Source organism: Grammomys surdaster, unplaced genomic scaffold, assembly GCF_004785775.1.
Source record: "Grammomys surdaster isolate TR1022 unplaced genomic scaffold, NIH_TR_1.0 193, whole genome shotgun sequence".
Taxonomy (NCBI): Eukaryota; Metazoa; Chordata; class Mammalia; order Rodentia; family Muridae; genus Grammomys; species Grammomys surdaster.
The window spans coordinates 7,650,636-7,667,991 of record NW_021604638.1 but is presented as its reverse complement, the minus strand read 5'-3'; the positions used below and the strand labels follow the sequence as shown (position 1 = coordinate 7,667,991).

Sequence of the window (17,356 nt, the reverse complement as noted above, 5' to 3'; positions counted from 1 at the left end):
GGCTGACCCCTCCGTCGTTCATTTTCCCCACACCCCACAGCCCTGGCCCTGCTACTGACCTCAGGCTCTGTGTAGATTTCTGGGTCCTTCTGGGGACTCAGGAAGGGAAAGAGGAGAAGGCGGTCACCACGTCGAAGAGAGAATTCCCTCCCATCTGCCATAGGCAAGGCCAGGTCTGCCATGACCTCACGGGTGATGAAGGGGGCAGCCGTGAGCCGGAGCGTCTCATTTAGCACACTGTCTGCAAGGGTGAGGGCAGGGAGGGTCGGCAGGCTGCCGTCCTTCCTGGACACTTCCCGTTCTTGTTTAACAGAGCAAGGAGCAGAGTGTGTACCTTGTACATAGTCACCCTAGCAAGGTGGGAAAAGCCAGGTGACAAAGGGTGCACTCTGTGGTCCCCGAGAAACCCTTGGTGGGTGTGAGCTTTCATTGGTCAATCTGCCTACCTCTCTGAGCCCTGTGACTCACAGGGCTCTGGGTGGGCTTATAACCCCCAAAGCCAATGAACACATTCCTGGGACTTCAGACAAGAAGGCTGAGTGAGAGGCCCTGCTGGCAGCCATCTTGTCTCCAGAGACCAGGAGAAAATGGGGCTGAAGGGTGGAGAGAGACTACGCCCTGGTGACACTATTCAAGCTCCTGGACCCACCTGAGCCTGAAGCTAGAGTCCTCAAGACTTGCAGGTGTACGACTCGAGTTGAGCCTCTTTTCCACTGTACCTACTTCAGGCTGTCTATCATTTAACACCAAAAATCCTGTGAGACCAGGAGCCATAGGGTAGCTGATACTGGCCATGGATCACGAGGGACCCTTGGAGGACTCTGGGAGGCCCACGATACCCAGGTTAGCAGGTTTGACCATCCTACCTAGCACAGGCATGCTGTCTAGAATCTTCTGTGGGAGTGTGGTCATCTGTGAAACAGGCTTCTCTGTTTGCCAGACGACACGTTTCAGTTCTGCATGGACAGCAGCGAGGGCTTCCGGATTCTTGAGGAGGAAGAGAAGGAGCCAGAATGCCGAGGGACCCATATTCCCCTGCAACAACGAGATGCCTGTTACTCCACCAAGATGACCAAGTGGACTCCTCTGAGAACAGACACAGGCTGAGCCTCAGTGCAGCTCGGTGTGTCTGACTCCCATGCTGGCCGAGCATCCAGGTATCACCGTATCTTCAGCCCCCAGACTGTGGCCAAAAGCTGCGTGCAGCTCTGGTTGAGCCTGGTACCTACTTGAAGGCCTCTTGTGGCATCCTGACCTCGAGTGAAGTCCCTAGTCTGAGGTCATCCAGGTAGCCACCATAATTCATCAGAGCAAGTGGATAAGAGGACAAGACCAAAGGGCAAGAACACGAGAGTGTCTGGGGTGACTTTTGGGGCCACATGCCTCTCCGTGTTCCTCTAAAGTTTCCACAGAAGAGACGGAGAACATCCCCCCCACCCCCAGCTTAAGCTCACCATGGACTTGGTTTTACTAGCAAATAGCATGAAGTGAATTAGTGAACAGATCTAAACCTTGGCCTTTGGAAACCTTGTGTGTATCCCCCACCTTGACTGGGCCTTTGGGTTCAGGATGAGAGATACACGGGGTATAGCTAAATTGCCCCAGCTGGGCCTGGCTAGACCAGCCAGATCCACAGGCTTGTGAGCTCAAAGAATGTCTATCAACACAGGCTGCTGGGTTTAACTGGCTGATAACAATAGCTATTCATAGTTTGGAAAACAGAATTTCCTTACGTGCTTCTTGCGTTACAGTGGATTCTCTTGAAGATTAAAGAGATGGCAGTTACAGGCTGTTAATTTTTGAGCAAAAAAAAAAAAATTATCTGAAACTTCTCAAAAGATAAGCTGGGAAAATTAATGCCATGGTATGCCCCAAGGCCGGGTCAGACCTGGCTAAACATCTTCACCCAGCTCCTTGGCATGCATCTTCCAGTGATGCAGACGCGGCCGGGATCCCAAGCAACCTCCTACATGCAACTGTAGTCACAGACTCAAACATTGTCGTTAGGCATCTTTCCTGATAAGGTCTTCACAGACATAATTGCACCAGGCAGAAGACTTGAATTGCAGCCCCAGTACAGCACCCCAAAATCAGAAATAAGCTATGTCTGTCGACAGAAACCAGTGAGGAGGTGATGGCCTAGCCGTGAGACTGGATGTGATAAGCTGTTGAAAAAAAGAATGTCCCAGGCTGTTCCTTCGGGTCCAAAAGATACAGAGGAGCAGGCAGGCTTCGAGCTGTGGGGTGGGGCTTGTCGGCTGCCACTGTGTGTGTGTTTGAAGAGTGGTCATGTAAGGGGACGAGATTACCTTGAGGAGACACAGGAATTGGTTCTGAGGTGGCTGGGGACTGGGAGGTTGAGGTGGCAGACTGACTTTGTGTGTGTGTCTCTGTGTGTATCTCACTGTGTGTGTCTGTGTGTGTCTGTGTGTGTGTGGTGGGGGCGGGGCGGAAGCCACAGGCAACAGGAGCTACCCACCTTGTTTTGTAAGACAGTGAGCGGCTCCCACTGGCCTGGCACTTGGCAGGTAGGCTAGGCTGCTGGCCAGCGAGCCCCAGGGACCTGGCTGTCTCGTCACACCTATGCTGCGATCACAAATGTGTCCCTTCACGCCTGGCTGTGCTTTCTCTTTGTAACAAGGGTTCTGGGCCACTTAGGTCCTCATGCAGGGCAAGCACTTGACAAATGGAATCATCTCCTGGCAAGCCACTTCCCCGGCCATGTGCCCTTTGCACGCATGTACAAATTGAATTTCTTTTAATCTTTTGTCTTTTCAAATTTCTTTCATTTTTTTTTTTTTTTGAGCTTAGGGAGGAGCAGGCGACCTTGAACTCTTGATCCTCCTGCCTCTACCTCCCAAGTGCTGGGATGGTACGTGTGCACCATAGGCCTGGTTCTACAGATCTCTGTAGAAACATCAGGTAAGCCCTTGTTACCTGCTGGGTGTGGGTCCAAAGCTCCTTCCACTGCTCCAGCACGTCCTGAGGAAGCAGCTGCATAGCCATTGTACAGGTGGATAAACTGAGGTAGAGCAGTGTGGTGACTGACTTGCTAGAAAGTGACAGCCACTTCATGCCTGGGCAGACAGGCCCACAGCTCGTGTCCAGAGCTGCTGGACCATACAGCCTCCTGCCCTGCTCTCACGACCCAGGGTCCTCGAGACCCCTCTGCTGGGAAGACCTGTCCCCTCTTAGCCCTGCCCAAGGCCATTCCCGGGATCTGCTTCTCAAGTGCCTGGCCCCCTTCCCACTCTTCGCACAGAGGTCATTTGTACAAGGGGCTCTGAGGACACTTTGGAGCACCCTGTCCTTTAGCCCATAAATATGTTATCAGGCATGCACAGGGCCAACTGCTGATTAAGACCTGCCCAGCTCCTGCAGCCTTGGCCTGCAGGACAGTTAATAGCTCTGAGGACAACTAAAAATAAGTTGCCAGTCGATGGAGAGGAATCACCCAGGGACACCAGGCTGCACAACAGTCACTGCCAAGTGGGGCCAAGAGAAAGCAAGGGGCTGGGCAGAGAGAGAACAGTGACCAGGCCTCAGGCTCACAGCGTCCAAACAACCGCTTCTTTGCTCAAGGCAACACTGGCTCCGTGACCAAAGTCACTGGCAGCCATCTTAGTTCCTCACATGTATCCGAGTCTCCAATCTCAGTGGCCACCATAGCCTCCTCACTGGTGACCTGTTCCTGTCCAGAAGGAAACCTTAAGGTCTCAGAAACCAGTGCTGGAGAGATGACTCAGAGAAAGAACACTGGCAGCTCCCTCAGAGGACCTGGGTTCAATTCCCAACACCTACATGTGAGCAACAGCTCACAAGCATCTGTTAACTCCAGTTCCAGGAGATGTGGTGCCCTCTACTGGCCTCCTGGGCACCATATGGCACACATACACACATCTTCATAATAAACAGTTTCTAAAATAATAATAATAATAATAATAATTTCAGAACTCTTCCATCCCCACCCCCAGGAGTCATTACTTATTCTTCCTTTGATCAGCTCGCCATACCCAACGCCTTGTGGAAGCCACATTCCTTGGCAGGCACCAACCCCAAGGCCTTTGCTCTTGCTGTCCCCTGCCTAGAATATCTCCAGATTCCCAGATCTCTGAGGCTAGCTTTCTTGACATACAGAAACGGCACGAACAACTCTTCTGGAGAGCCTCCCTGAGCTGTGACTCCCAGGACAGCTCCAATCTCAACCCTGCTTCCCACCCAGCCATTGAGCTGTTTCCTGGACCTTAGCTCCCTGCCCCAGCCTGTCTGAAACGCAAGCATTCCCAGAAGGATCGCAGGTACCCGAAGGAGCTTTTCAGTGATTCTCAGAATCACAGGTCTACACTCTACAAAAACAAAAATAAAAATGCCAAGGTCGTGGAAAACAGTGAGAAGAACAGAACGAACACCAGATGAATGGTTAGTGTCCATCTGCAATGGCTAGTCACCACGCGGATGCTGACAGCAAAGGTCCAGCATGCCTGTGAGGACAATCTTGCCTTAACTAAGGTGGGAACAACATTCTGGGTGGCTCCACTCCCAGGCTGGGTCTGCACTGTGTCAGGGGACAGAGGAGCTGAGCATTGACTGTATTCACTATGACTGTCTAGAGACCACACCTCCATGACTTTCCCACAACGATGAACTGTAACCTTGAACTGTGAGTTGAAACATATCCATCCCTCCTAAGTTGCTTTGGTTGGAGTATTTCATCACAAAACCAGGGAAGGAACCTGGACAGAGGCACAACTGGAATGACTACGAGGCACAGGCTAGACCGCGGTCATGAGTCTGGGCTAACCCTCCTAGTTTGGCATCAGGCCGTAGGGGGACGATCTCATTCCCTGGAGACATTGTGACATAAGTTGGGTTATTTGCAACTTGGCCACAAATGGGACAGAAAAGCAGGGATGAGGGAAAGAAAGGAACCGAGGTACAAGAGGCTGGAGAACCACAACAGCAGGTACAGGAGTCCATTAAGCTACGTATAAAGTTTACAGGCTAAGGCAAAGCCTCCCCAGCATGCCCAGACTCATCCATCCCAGCATCATATAAACCAGGCATGCTAGCAATATCTGTAACCCAGCATTCAACAGATGGAGGAAGGAGGATCACATGTTCAAGAGTATCCTTGGCTACGTAGCACGTTTGAGGCTATCCTGGGCTACATGAGTCCCATTTTTTTTTTAATTAGTGTGCCATTTTTTCTTATGTTAAACAAGCAGAGAAACAGTGCAGGGTGGGGTCAACCAGCAGGCCGTGTGCTCACACACTCATTTGCATGAACTCCACACCTACACAGCCATGCTTACCTGTGTGGCCCAGAGCTGCAACACCAGTGCCCGGGCCTGCATGTCCTCTGACACCCCCATCTCCTCAAGATGTCTCAGATAACTCTCCAGCCAGCTGCTCCGGTCAGCCCTGGAGGCCAGCTTGGCTGGGGACAGCAGCTTCCACAGGCGGTTTTTGACACTGCATGCATGGTCTTTATCCCCTGCAGGGACAGAGCATAGAAGAGGAAGGTTATAGTTGCCAGGGCCACCCAGCTTCAGCCTTTCAGAACTATTCTGGGTGTCACTGATGGGAAAGCCTGGGGTGAAACCCTGTAAGAGTTGCCTAGGACCCATGTCTCTTAGCAGAAAGGCGTAAGGGCTTGTTCCTGAAAGAGAGAACTCCATAGCAAGAACCCAGTAGATTTGATGAGTGTGTGAGACACTATGGGGCATTTAGGAGAACCATACTCCAGCCAACAGCCCCTCTCCGTGGGACCTAGACCAAAGCAAGGCCAGACCTTGCAAGAAAGGCAAAGGGGCTCAGCATCCCGGAAAGAACGTCACTGGCCATTGGTGGGGACACAGATCTGGGGTCTCCACTCAAACTCCTCTAGAGCAGACAGGTAAGGTCAGCAGAGGAAGACCCCACAGAGGAGGCTAGGTAGACCTGAAGGGAGGGGCCGCTCCAACCCACCCTCAGACATGGCGGAGCAAGTGGCTCTACCCAGGCACCCGCCATGTTCTCTAAGGAAACTGATGATCTGGGCCAGGTGTGGCGGTGCATGTTTTCAATCCCAACACTTGGGAGGCAGAGGCAGGCAGATCTCTGTGAGTTTGAGGCGAGCCTGGTCTACAGAGGGAGTTCCAGAACAGCCAGAGCTGCACAGAGAAACCCTGTCTTGAAAAACCAAATGGGGAGAAAAAAAAAGCCAATAATCCAGGTGCTCTTGTGTGTGTGTGTGTGTGTGTGTGTGTGTGTCGGTCTGTCTGTCTATCTGTCTGTCTGTCTATAATTCCTGGTGCTGTGGATGGAAATTGGGCCCTTCCACTCTAGCCTCCTCCTGTGTTTGTAACTTTGACAGTAGAGCCTGCACAGGACACAAAGGCATCTCAGGGTCTTTGAAGGGTAAGCATTGCCTCAAGGACACCAGCCTAGAGGTGGGCAGGGGTCAGAGAAGTCCTTTGCTATGGGACAAAGCCAGGCACTGAGGGTCTATGCAGAACAACACTGCTTGCAGTGGTCTGCAAATGCTGCCAACTGACTTAAAAACAGTAAGCCCACGGCTGGGACTATAGGTGACCACCACACATGCTTTTCCATGGGCGCTGGGGACAAATCTCAGGTCCTCGTGGCTGCATGGCCAGCACTCTGCCAACTGAACCATCTCCCGGCCTGGACTTACTCTTTTTGAAGTTGGATGGCAACATTTTCAGACAATGGGCTCAACTTCTCAATACTATTTTGGGTCATGCGGCATTCCTGATTTAAAGTATGGAGCCCATGGGCTCATCTGAAACACAAAGCTTTCCGGGTCTCCCACTGTGGCAGGTTCTTAGGAGCTCCCAGTGTCCCAGGCAGGCTGGCTATGAGAGACCCCATGTGAGGTCAGCATCTGGGGACCACCAAAAAAATCACCAAGGGACACAGGAAGGAGGTGACAGCATCACCCTAGCAATGGTTCAGATGTCCCCAGTGTCCCCTGACCAGAGGCAAAGGGCTTGACATAGCCACAGAAATACCTGGCTGTCCCTGAGGCCCAACCTTACCATTGCAATCTCTCACTGTGCAGTCATTGTACCTGTATGTGTGTGTTGTGTATCGTATGTATGTGGGCACATGTGCATGTTAGTGCACTGACCTCTGTGTGCACGTGTGCAGGTATGCGTGTGTGCATGTATGCATGTGTGCCTGTGTGTCCTCCTCTATTGCAGTGGTTCTCAACTGTCCTACTGCTGCAACCCTTTGTTACAGTTCCTCATGCTGTGGTGACCCCAACCATAAAACTGTATCACAGCTACTTCATAACCGTAATTTTGCTACTGTTATGAATTGTGATGTAGATTTCTGTGTTTCCTGATGACTTAGGTGTCCCCTGTGAAAGGGTCGTTGGACTCACGCTCACAGGGTAAGAACCGCCGCTCTATCGCTTCCCACCTTATTTTTCTCTCACTGAACCTACAACATGCCCCTTTAGCCACACTGAACCCGAAAGGACCCACCCCATCCCCTAGATCATGCTCAACTCCCACCTAGAGGCTGTGGATCCAGATCGTGCCCTGACATTAAACGCTTTACCTGCCGAGCGACTTCTCCAGCTCAGGATTTCTCATAAGAACTACAAAGCACCTCAGGGCGGTCTGACCCGACACTGTGTCCAGAGAACAGAAGAAGTGACGCAGACACAGGAGTCTCAGAAGCCTGTGTTGCGTGGATCTGACTGAGGCCTGGCCATCTCTGGGCCTCAGTCACTCCCTTATCCACGGAGTGAGGGCTTCACCCTTGTACATGCAAGTCTCTTCCTGGATGCCCCTCTGAGCGCAGAGATGGCCTGGTGGAGATGAGCTGTGAGTGTCTGGTATGTTACCTCAGGGTCATTAGAATCTTAATCACACTGTGACTCGTCCTGTGACTGTCTCCTGTTGGATAGGTAAACTGAGGGCACACAGCTGTAATCCCGGCACTCAGGAGGCAGAGATAAGAGGATCACCAGTTTGAAGCCAGCCTGGGGTACATAGTGAGTTCCCAGCCATCCTGGTCTACACAGCAAGATTATCTCCTAAACCCCTCTGCTCCAAAAGTATTCAAATAAAAGGTACAGACCCTCATTTGTTACTGCACAGCACTCGAGAGGCCTTAGAGGGTCAACTTTCTTCTCATGTGTATGTTTTGGCAACATGAATACACTTTTTATATTTGAAATATACTTGAAAAGATGGGCCGGGCAGTGGTGGCACACGTCTTTGATCCCAGCACTTGGGAGGCAGAGGCAGGCAGATTTCTGAGTTCGAGGCCAGCCTGGTCTACAGAGTGAGTTCCAGGACAGCCAGGGCTACACAGAGAAACCCTGTCTCGGAAAACAAAAAAAAATAAAAAATTTAAAAAAAAAAAGAAAAGATGGAGAATTTCACATATATACAGGGAACACCAAGAGAAAGAAAACCAGGTGTGGGTGCACACCTGTGATCCCAGCAATAGTGGAGGCAGGAGGATTGAAAGTTTACAACCATCCTTGGCTACCTAGTGAGTCTGAGGCCAACCTGGGCTATAAGAGATCCTAACTGCACACACACGTAGTATACATATATACATATACACACATATATACATATATACATGCATACACACACATATACATTATATATACACACATATACATGTATGTACATACATACATACATACGATGAAGGAGAGGAAGAGGCGGTAATGCAAGCCTTCACACTGGGTGTGCCATAAGAATTTATTTTTTCTTTGCCTCATCTTAAGTCTCAAAGGCAAAAATCCAAGCACATCACTACCACCTCTGGATTGAGGCGGAAGGTTCTGGCCAACGTTCCCCACCTTGATCAGCAGTCACCATGGGTTTCATCCCCTTCTCTTCCACAGGGTTGGGGCCTACTCTCATATGATGCTCTCACACGATGCATTAGCTATCTATTCAGCCCCTACTTTGGCACAGGTCAGTTCTAGCTCTGTGGCTGCAGACAGTGTGGCTGAGTATCCTTACCTCCCACTATATGTGAGCATTTCTGTGGGATCATTTCCTGGAAGAGGGACCATGGGAGAAAAAGATGTACATCTGATATTTGGTAGGGTTTGCCAGTTGGTCTTCCAGATATACCACAGCTACCAGGTCTGGGAACTGCTTGAGTCCACCTGAGAGCAACTGTCCAACACTGCCACCTGCTGCTCACACTGGGAAACAACCTTTTATGGCTGTGTCCTGTGCATCCCACGGAAGGAGGGAGAGTGAAGAGACTTTTTCTGGAGAAGCAACTGGTGCCAGGATGGGACATATGTTTAACACACTGGATTTTGCAATCAGACAAAGTCTACATGTTGCCTACTCTGCCACCTACCTGCTGCTCCTGTGACAAGTGATTTCACCCGTGTGAGCCCCAGACCCCCGGGATTGCATTAGACAGTGAACAATCTCTGTAAAGACGATTGTCTGAACACCTCATAAAGAGGGCCTGCAGAGGCTGGAGAAGGCAAACAATAGCTCACCGTGCGAGGCAGGGAGGTGAGCGGGATGCAGATGGCTGGCAAACCAACGGGAAGACAGGTGACAGTAGGGTACGGCAGATCTTTGGGTACGTGTGTGAATTGCTCAATGTCAGTGAACACCTGTAATCTTAGCTCTTGGGAGACTGAGATAGGAGGATCCCAAATTTAAAGACCAGCCTGGTCTACAGAGGGACCCTGTTTCAAAAGAGCAAAACGAAGCAGAGAGAAAAGATATTTGACAATACCGAGGTGTCTCTCAGATGTGTCCACACTCAGCTTGGTTGACACTCAGAACAAGGTTAGGTCCCCAGCAAGCAATGGTGCTCTCTATGGCCTCGGCCGAGCCTAAAGGCCACCGTCTAAGATGACATCCTCCTTTCCATTTGACACAGTGACACCATAGAGATCCGGGGAGGCGGAGCCCAGAATCTGTCGTGTTCCCTTTTTTCTGTTGTGCTGTGCCACCAGAACAGGAGACCGAGAAGAGGCTGGCTAGTCTAAAGCCTCAAGCAGAGCAGAGATTCCAGAACACATAGCTCTTCCGGACCTCCCTGTGGCTCTTGTCAAATGTGCACATGGCTCATCTCCTCAAGAGCTCTTAATCCAAATGGACTGCGATGGTCTGGATATGAAATGTGTCCCCAACAGGCTCACGTACTGAAGGTTTGGTTCCCGGCTGGTGGCATTATGGAGAGACAGCTGGATTGTGAAGAAACTAGCCACATAGATGGGTTAATGGCCAGATGACTGTACAGCTGGAAAAGGCTGTGGGGGCGGGGCTTGGAGGCAGCAGATCACGGGTATGTGCCTTTAAAGGATGCATCATATCCCCCAGACCCTTCTTCCTGCTTCCTCCACTTCCTGGCTGCCATGAGGTAGGCAGCCTCCTCTGCTGAGTGCTCCTGCCCCATCATGTTCAGACACAGCACAGGCCCACAGCGATGGGGCCAGATGGCTGTGGATAGAAAACCTCTGAAACCAGGAGCCAAAACACAACCCTCCATCTTTAGTGTTTTCCTTGGATATTTTATCACATGGTTTTCACTGCTTCTTTTATGTTAACTAATTAATTAGTTAGTTAATTTTTGGTTGTTTGAGACAGAATCTCACTATGGAGCCTTGGCTGCCCTGGAGTTTGCTATGTAGACCAGGCCGGCCTCAAATTCACCTGCCTCTGCCTTCCAAGTGCTGGGGCTATAGGCATGTGCTACCACGCCTGCTTGTTGTTGCTTTTTACAGAAAAGGTCATCCAGTCTGCTGTGCGCGGGACCCACCAACTATAGGCATAATGTTCTTGTGCACTGTGTGAAGATTCAAATGCTCATTTCTGTCTCCCTTGTATCTGGTTGCAATCCTTATTCTGAGAATTTCCTGTCTCAATCTTATGTAAACACCAGCTCTCCAATTGTTCTCTGATATGTCAATAAAGAGAGCTTAATAGCCAATGACTGAGCAGGGAGAGAATAGGGCGGGACTTCCTACTAGCTAGGGGAGGGGATTCAGCCTAGGAAAGAGATCCAGGAAAGAGGATGAGAAAGCCATACATGCTGGGATCTTGGGGATTGGGGCTGGGAGGTAGCCAGTTTAGCATAAAAGATTGAAACAGAGTAGTAACTGCTCAGGTGTTATGCATTTAAAGCTTGTTAAATAAATGTAATAGTCCAGTCTCAATTATGTGGGAGCTAGCCAGGGAAGAGGAAAACTGTAACACACTTATTAAATGCCACTAAAAAGCACCTGTTTCTGCCGTGATGTCATGGTGCTTACCCGCTGACAAGGAGCCTCGAGCCAGTTTGGGAAGCAGCAGATCCAGCTGGCGGAAGGTGTGGAAAACATCAGCTGAGTGGACACGGTCTTGGGCCTGACTCTCATGGGTGCGTGGTGAGGCCTCCACTCCATACAGCGTCAGGTAGCCAGCACTAGGGGGACAGCAACAAGTCAGGTTCCCCTCTTCAGTTCCTACCCCACCTCAGGTTCCCCCGCTCAGGGATGGAGTGTGACCTGAAAATGTAAGATGAAATAAATGCTTTGTTTCCTAAGTTGCTTTTAGTTGGAGGTGTTTTCTCACAGCCACAGAAAGCAGCAGAACGCCACCCCACCTTCCGAAGCTCCCCCACTCTCGGGTCTCCCAGGAGAGGGTTTCCCAAGCAAGGAGAAGGAGAAACAGTTAAGAAGGGGGTGAAACTAAGAGAAGCATGTATACCCCCCACCCTATGTCTCACCCACACAGTGCATGCAGCAGTAGGCCCGCAATGAATGCTGGGTCAATGGTGGTGGGTAGTAAGTCAGTGGGGCACTAGTGAGTGGCTCGGTGGGTAGATATATGGATGGATGGTTGGGTGCATAGATTTGGATGAGTGGGTGGATAGATGGGTAGATGGATATGGAGACGATGGAGAGGCTGATGTCTCGATGAGAGTGGGTGGGGTGTGGGTGGTGGGGTGACTGGAAGAATGGATACGTAAATAGAGCACACTCCTGAGGACTCCGGTGACAGGGCATCACAAATCTGTCTACACCATCCAGGCCACCACACAATCCACCTGCACCCCACTTCTCTCTCTAGCCCAGTGTCTGTGCCCCAGAAACAAACCCTCAAGGTAGGAGGCTCACACCTGCTCTCTCCTCTAGGCTAACAAGAAGCCCGTTCCCCCCAGGAACAGTTAGAGATCAGAGGCCAAGCTCAGCCTTCCCATACCTCATCCTCAGCCTGAAAGGTTCCCTTCTTTCCCTCTCCTAACACTGGGCAGATGTGGGGAACTCAGCCCAGGAATGTAGTCAGTTCCCCTACAATCGTACATGGATCCAGATGGCCACTAGATGGCGCTCGGTGTCATAAACAAAATGGAGCTGATGGCGCCCAGTGTGGAAAGCACACAGCTCCTGGGAGGTGGAGACTACGTTGCAAGCTTTCCCCGCAAGGAAACCCAACTGCACCAGCCCCGAGAGAGGAGCCCTCTGCTCGGGGTGAAGTGAGTTGCCAGGGAGCCAAGGAGGCCAGAGCAGGACTTAGGATGCCACTTTGAGGGAGGGCCACCACAGGGCACGTCGGAAGGTTTAGGTAGTTGGACCATATGGACTGTCACTTCGTATCTGCCTTTCTGAATCTTACACGCTTTCCTTGTTCAGATAACTGCAAGGTCCCAGAACACCAAGCCTGATGGAGGCAGGAACTCTGGCCCAGGCCCCCTGGGACTCCCTATGCTGGTGGTGACCTGCCCCTTTCTAAGGCCCCATACCTCCTTTCTGTTGACTTCTCTCACCACAGAAGGATGCAGGGTGACAGAAGCCAGGACACCTGAGTATCACCCTGCTGAGAACTTGCCAGTCAGGGACAAGGTTCCACTGTCCCTTTCTAGACCAGTCCTTACCCAAACAACAGGAGAGCCAGCAGCACATGGACCAGTACAGCCCTACTATGTGTGTAAACTACAGCAAAACAGGAAAGGAGTGTCTCACTGAAGCTGTACTGAGAGCAGCCACCTACAACCCTGATGGGAACTCTGTGTGAGTCCCCAGGTCTCAGTTTTCCCATCTAACAAGTGGGGTCCGTAAATTACCACCTCATGGAACATGAAGTGAGCTTGTCCATCCAGTCCAAACAGACTTGATGTCACCTCTGTACACACATGCCCACATGTCAACGAATGGCTGCCTTTTATCAGAAATGCACATGCATTTCTCTGAACTTCTACAAGCAGTGTCTTTTTTGTTGTTGTTTTTAATTGATGCTACTGACCACTGAGAAACACAGTCTCCTGACCCTCCCTCACCTGTTAAAAGCCTTCCGTTGACCCTGCCAAGCCTGTATTCTTAGCCTCTCCTAGGTCAAGGCTATCACAATGACCCACAGATGCCCTAGTGGGTCCCCCTGCCTGGTTCTCACCTACAGATGTCCTCTACATAGAAACATAAATTAGATTGCATCGGGGCCCATTTGTAAGTCCCTAAAGGTCCACCACCATCCAGCTGAGCCTACATTCTAAGCTTTCTTCCCTGCTGTGAGGCTTCTGTGGACATCTCCACCTGCTCTCTCTGCCATTTTCCTGCTTTGCTCTTCCATCCTGGCCCCTTCACCCAGCTTCTTCCCACGCCAGGGCTTTGCACTTGCTGTTTCCTCACCAATGTCTTGGCACAGCAGGTGCCCCTCAGCCCTGCAGTTAGACCACAGCATTGAGGCTGAAAGCCCCCCAGATGTCCCATCTCTGGGTGACTACCCTCTCAGGCATAAGGAACTCATCTGCTGTGTCCCCTGCTGTTTCCTGGGGGAACCATTGAGGACGCTGCACAGCTGAAGGAGTTGCACTTTGCTGCACTGTTTTTACAACAGTTATGAAGTCTGACCTCAGGTCGAGCTCCCTGGTTAGTCTCCCAAGCATCACTGCTAGCCTATGAGAGCCAGAGTTTAAGCCACAGCACAGATGCCGTGATGGCCAATGAGGGGACTGTACTGGCTGGTTTTGTGTGTCAACTTGTCACAAGCTGGAGTTATCACAGAGAAAGGAGCCTCCCTTGAGGAAATGCCTCCGTGAGATCCAGCTATAAGGCATTTTCTCAATTAGTGATCAAGGGGGAGGAGCCCACTGTGGGTGGTGCCATCCCTGGGCTGGTGGTCCTGTGTTCTATAAGAAAGCAAGCTGAACAAGCCAGGGGAAGCAAGCCAGTAAGTAACAACCCTCTGTGGCCTCTGCATCAGCTCCTGTCTCCAGGTTCTTGCCCTGTGTGAGTTCCTGTCCTGACTTCCTTTGGTGATGAACAGCAATGTGGAAATGTAAGCTGAATAAATCCTTTCCTCCCCAACTCGCTTCTTGGTCATGATGTTTTGTGAAGGAATAGAAACCTGACTAAGACAGGGATTTCTGCTCTGGAGGACACTCGGACACTTGACGCCCTTTCACAGCCAACATCTGGTTTAGAGCTCAAGTTGTGTGAGGTGAATTTGGGGTTCCACCTGAACCACCTCCTTCCTGTATTCCACTTTGAGCATCTCCCACGCTGCTCCCACCCACAGGGTACCCCAGTTCCCTTGGCCATGACAAGGTTGTGGGCTCACCTGAGTAGAAACTTGTAGGAGAACTCAAGGAGACCTGTCTCCTGCCAGTCACTGCCTGCTTCTGTGGAGTCACCCAGTAGTACGGTGCGGAGGTTGGTATACATGGCTTCTGTGAGCGCCTGCAGGTCTCTGTGCATGAGCGTCCTGGGACCAGCAACAGAAGACACTTAATTATTTGCCACTTAATATACGCAGAAAAAAAGATTTCATGCATGTCAAAGGAATAAGAGTTACTACTGAGACAGTTTTATAGTGGAGAAACTCGGGTACAAAGAGTACAGTGTCAGGACAAGGTGACGTAGGCAGGGAAGGACAGCTCAGGCTAAAACACTGGTTGGCCTCACCCTACATTATGGGCTCCTGGCCAGGACAGTCTGTCCTTGCCTGGTGCACAAACTTGGACAAAGGACCCACAGGCTTCTAGACAAGTATGAAGCCAGCTCCTCCTCTATAAAATCCAGCAAAGGGCTGGTAATACAATTCGAGATGGACAGGTATGGGACAAAGACTGGGTGGCTGACCCAGTGTCCCCATGTGGACCTGAGATGCAGCCTAGGGGTGCATGGGGCCAGGTTGAGAGGAGTGCTGGACCTCCTTCGTGCTAACCAAAGCCTGGAGTGCTGCTCAGAGCCAGGGTAAAAGGTGATCTGTCGACATGTAAGGCTCCATTGAAGCCACCAACAGCAGTGAGTTACTGAGTGTCTAGGGACAGTGCCTAGCTTGTGAAACCTAGTGTGCCACCGTGAACCCTCAGATGTGGGCCAGGAAGTTATTTTAGTTGCATTTGTTTCTTAACTGTCTCTCCTAGACAGTGGTCTCAGGGCTGGGCTAGAGAATTTTATAGCAACTTGACACAGGCTAAGTCATAGGAGAGGAGGGAACCATGACTAAGAAAATGTCTCCATAAGATCTGGCCATATGCAAGCCCATAGGGCATTTTTCTTAACTGATGGGAAGGGGGAGCCCAGCCCACTGTGGGTTGTACTATCCAGCTGGTGGTCCTGGGTTCTATGAGAAAGCAGGCTGAGCAAGCCATAGGAAGCAAGCCAGTAAGTAGCACCCTTCTGTGGCCTCTGCATCAGCTCCTGCCTCCAGGTTTCTGCCCTGTTTCCTTCAGTGATAAACAGCAATGTGGAAGTGTAAGCCAAAGGAACCCTCCCCTTCGCAACTTGCTTTTGGTCATGGTATTTGGTCACAGCAATAGTAATCCTAGCTAAGACAGGGGCCAAGGATGTGGGGTTGAAGCCCCGCCCACAGGCCCATCTCGCACTCACGGCTTCATCCTGGCCTTCTCCTCGCTGGGGTTGAAATTTGGAAGCTGCAGATCAAAAATCCTCTCCATGAGGAAGACAGCGTAAGGATGGAAGTCCAGCCGTGTCCGCAGCTCCCACACCACTGTGTCGTAAGAGTGTGGGTCCAGGAGAACGGTGACATACCTTCCCCCCACCAGCACCTGTTGGAGGAGTGGATGGGTGGCAGCCCTCCGCATTCAGGCATCTGTCAGCAAGCATGGACACAACAGGCACTGGCCAGCAGCAGTCTGGCTCACCTCCCCCATCCTTTGAGCTAGGGTCTGCCACTCACCCGTCCACCGCTGCAAAATTTAGGCTGGGACACGGGACAACATGCCCCAAATCTCCATGCTGAAATGTATCAGAGCTAAGACTGGCCAAAGCCTTCTAAAAGCAAAGATTGTAGCCAGGCCTATAATCGCAGCTCCTCAAAAGACTGAGGCAGAAGGATCCTGGGTTCAAGGGCTGACTGAATTAGAATGAGTTCAAGGCCAACCCAGGTAATAATAGTAAGATCCTGTCTTCAAATAAGAAAGGAGTAGGAGTCTGGGGTACGAAAGTGAAAAATGATACAGTCTTTGCCTGGCATGCATGATGTCCTGGGTTCGATCCCCAGTTCTACAACAAGGAAAAGGATGAGTGGATGGATGGACATTGCTGGGTAAACGCCCCCAGACTGGCTGTAGATGCATGTGTAGCTGGAGTAGATGAATGGATGGGTGAGGAGGTGGACGGGTAAATACCAGTGCTGACTGTAGCTGAGGTGGGTGCGTGGATAAAGATGAAGGAAGGAGACATGGAATGAAGGGAAAATGGATGGGTAGATAGATGAAAGGAGGAAGGCAAGAGGAAGGAAAGAGAGGAGGTGTTAGGTGGACACTGTCAGCTGGGGAACAGAGGGACATATTGATGGATCTGTTAGATGCATGACTGCGGGTTAGAATGTTGGGGACATGGGTGACAAGATGCTAAGGTGATCAAACACCAGCCTGAAGCATGAACACCGGAGGGACGAGAGCTGGAAGCATTCAAGAACAAGGGGTTATCGAACGGTGCTGAAGAGATAGGTGGATGATGAGTGGGTGGGTGAGTAGGGAGATGTATGAATGGGTGCCTGGGTAGGTGCATCTATGGGTGAGTGGATGGGTGGGTGGGTAGGTGATTGGATGGATGGGTGGGTGGATAGGTAGTTGGGTGGATGGGTTGATGTATCTATAGATGGGTAGGCATATGAATGGATGGGTGGGTGGGTGTGTGGGTAGGTAGGTGGGTGGGTGGGTGGGTGGGTATATGTATTTATGGGTAGCTAGGTATATGAATGGGTAGGTAGGTGGGTAGGTGGGTAGATGAGTTGATAGATGGGCAGATGTGTGGGCGGGTAGATGGGTGGATGATTGGGTGGGTAGGTAGGTAGGTGGGTGGATGGGTAGATGGGTGGATGATTGGGTGGGTAGGTAGGTAGGTGGGTGGGTAGGTAGGTAGGTGGGTGGATGGGTGGATGATTTGGTGGGT

The 17,356-nt window shown here is 51.1% G+C and overlaps 1 protein-coding gene across 1 annotated transcript in view; it reads right to left on the bottom strand.

The window, feature by feature from the left end:
* The window catches only part of Ptgis (prostaglandin I2 synthase), a 35,615-nt gene that overhangs the window by 3,678 nt on the left and 14,581 nt on the right, over positions 1-17,356 (bottom strand). The window contains exons 3-8 of the mRNA XM_028769717.1: positions 15,827-16,005; positions 14,553-14,696; positions 11,267-11,418; positions 5,313-5,494; positions 867-1,035; positions 60-241 (exon numbers count right to left, since the gene is read on the bottom strand). Coding sequence (XP_028625550.1) covers positions 60-241; positions 867-1,035; positions 5,313-5,494; positions 11,267-11,418; positions 14,553-14,696; positions 15,827-16,005 — 1,008 coding nt within the window. The remainder of the gene's footprint in view (positions 1-59; positions 242-866; positions 1,036-5,312; positions 5,495-11,266; positions 11,419-14,552; positions 14,697-15,826; positions 16,006-17,356) is intronic.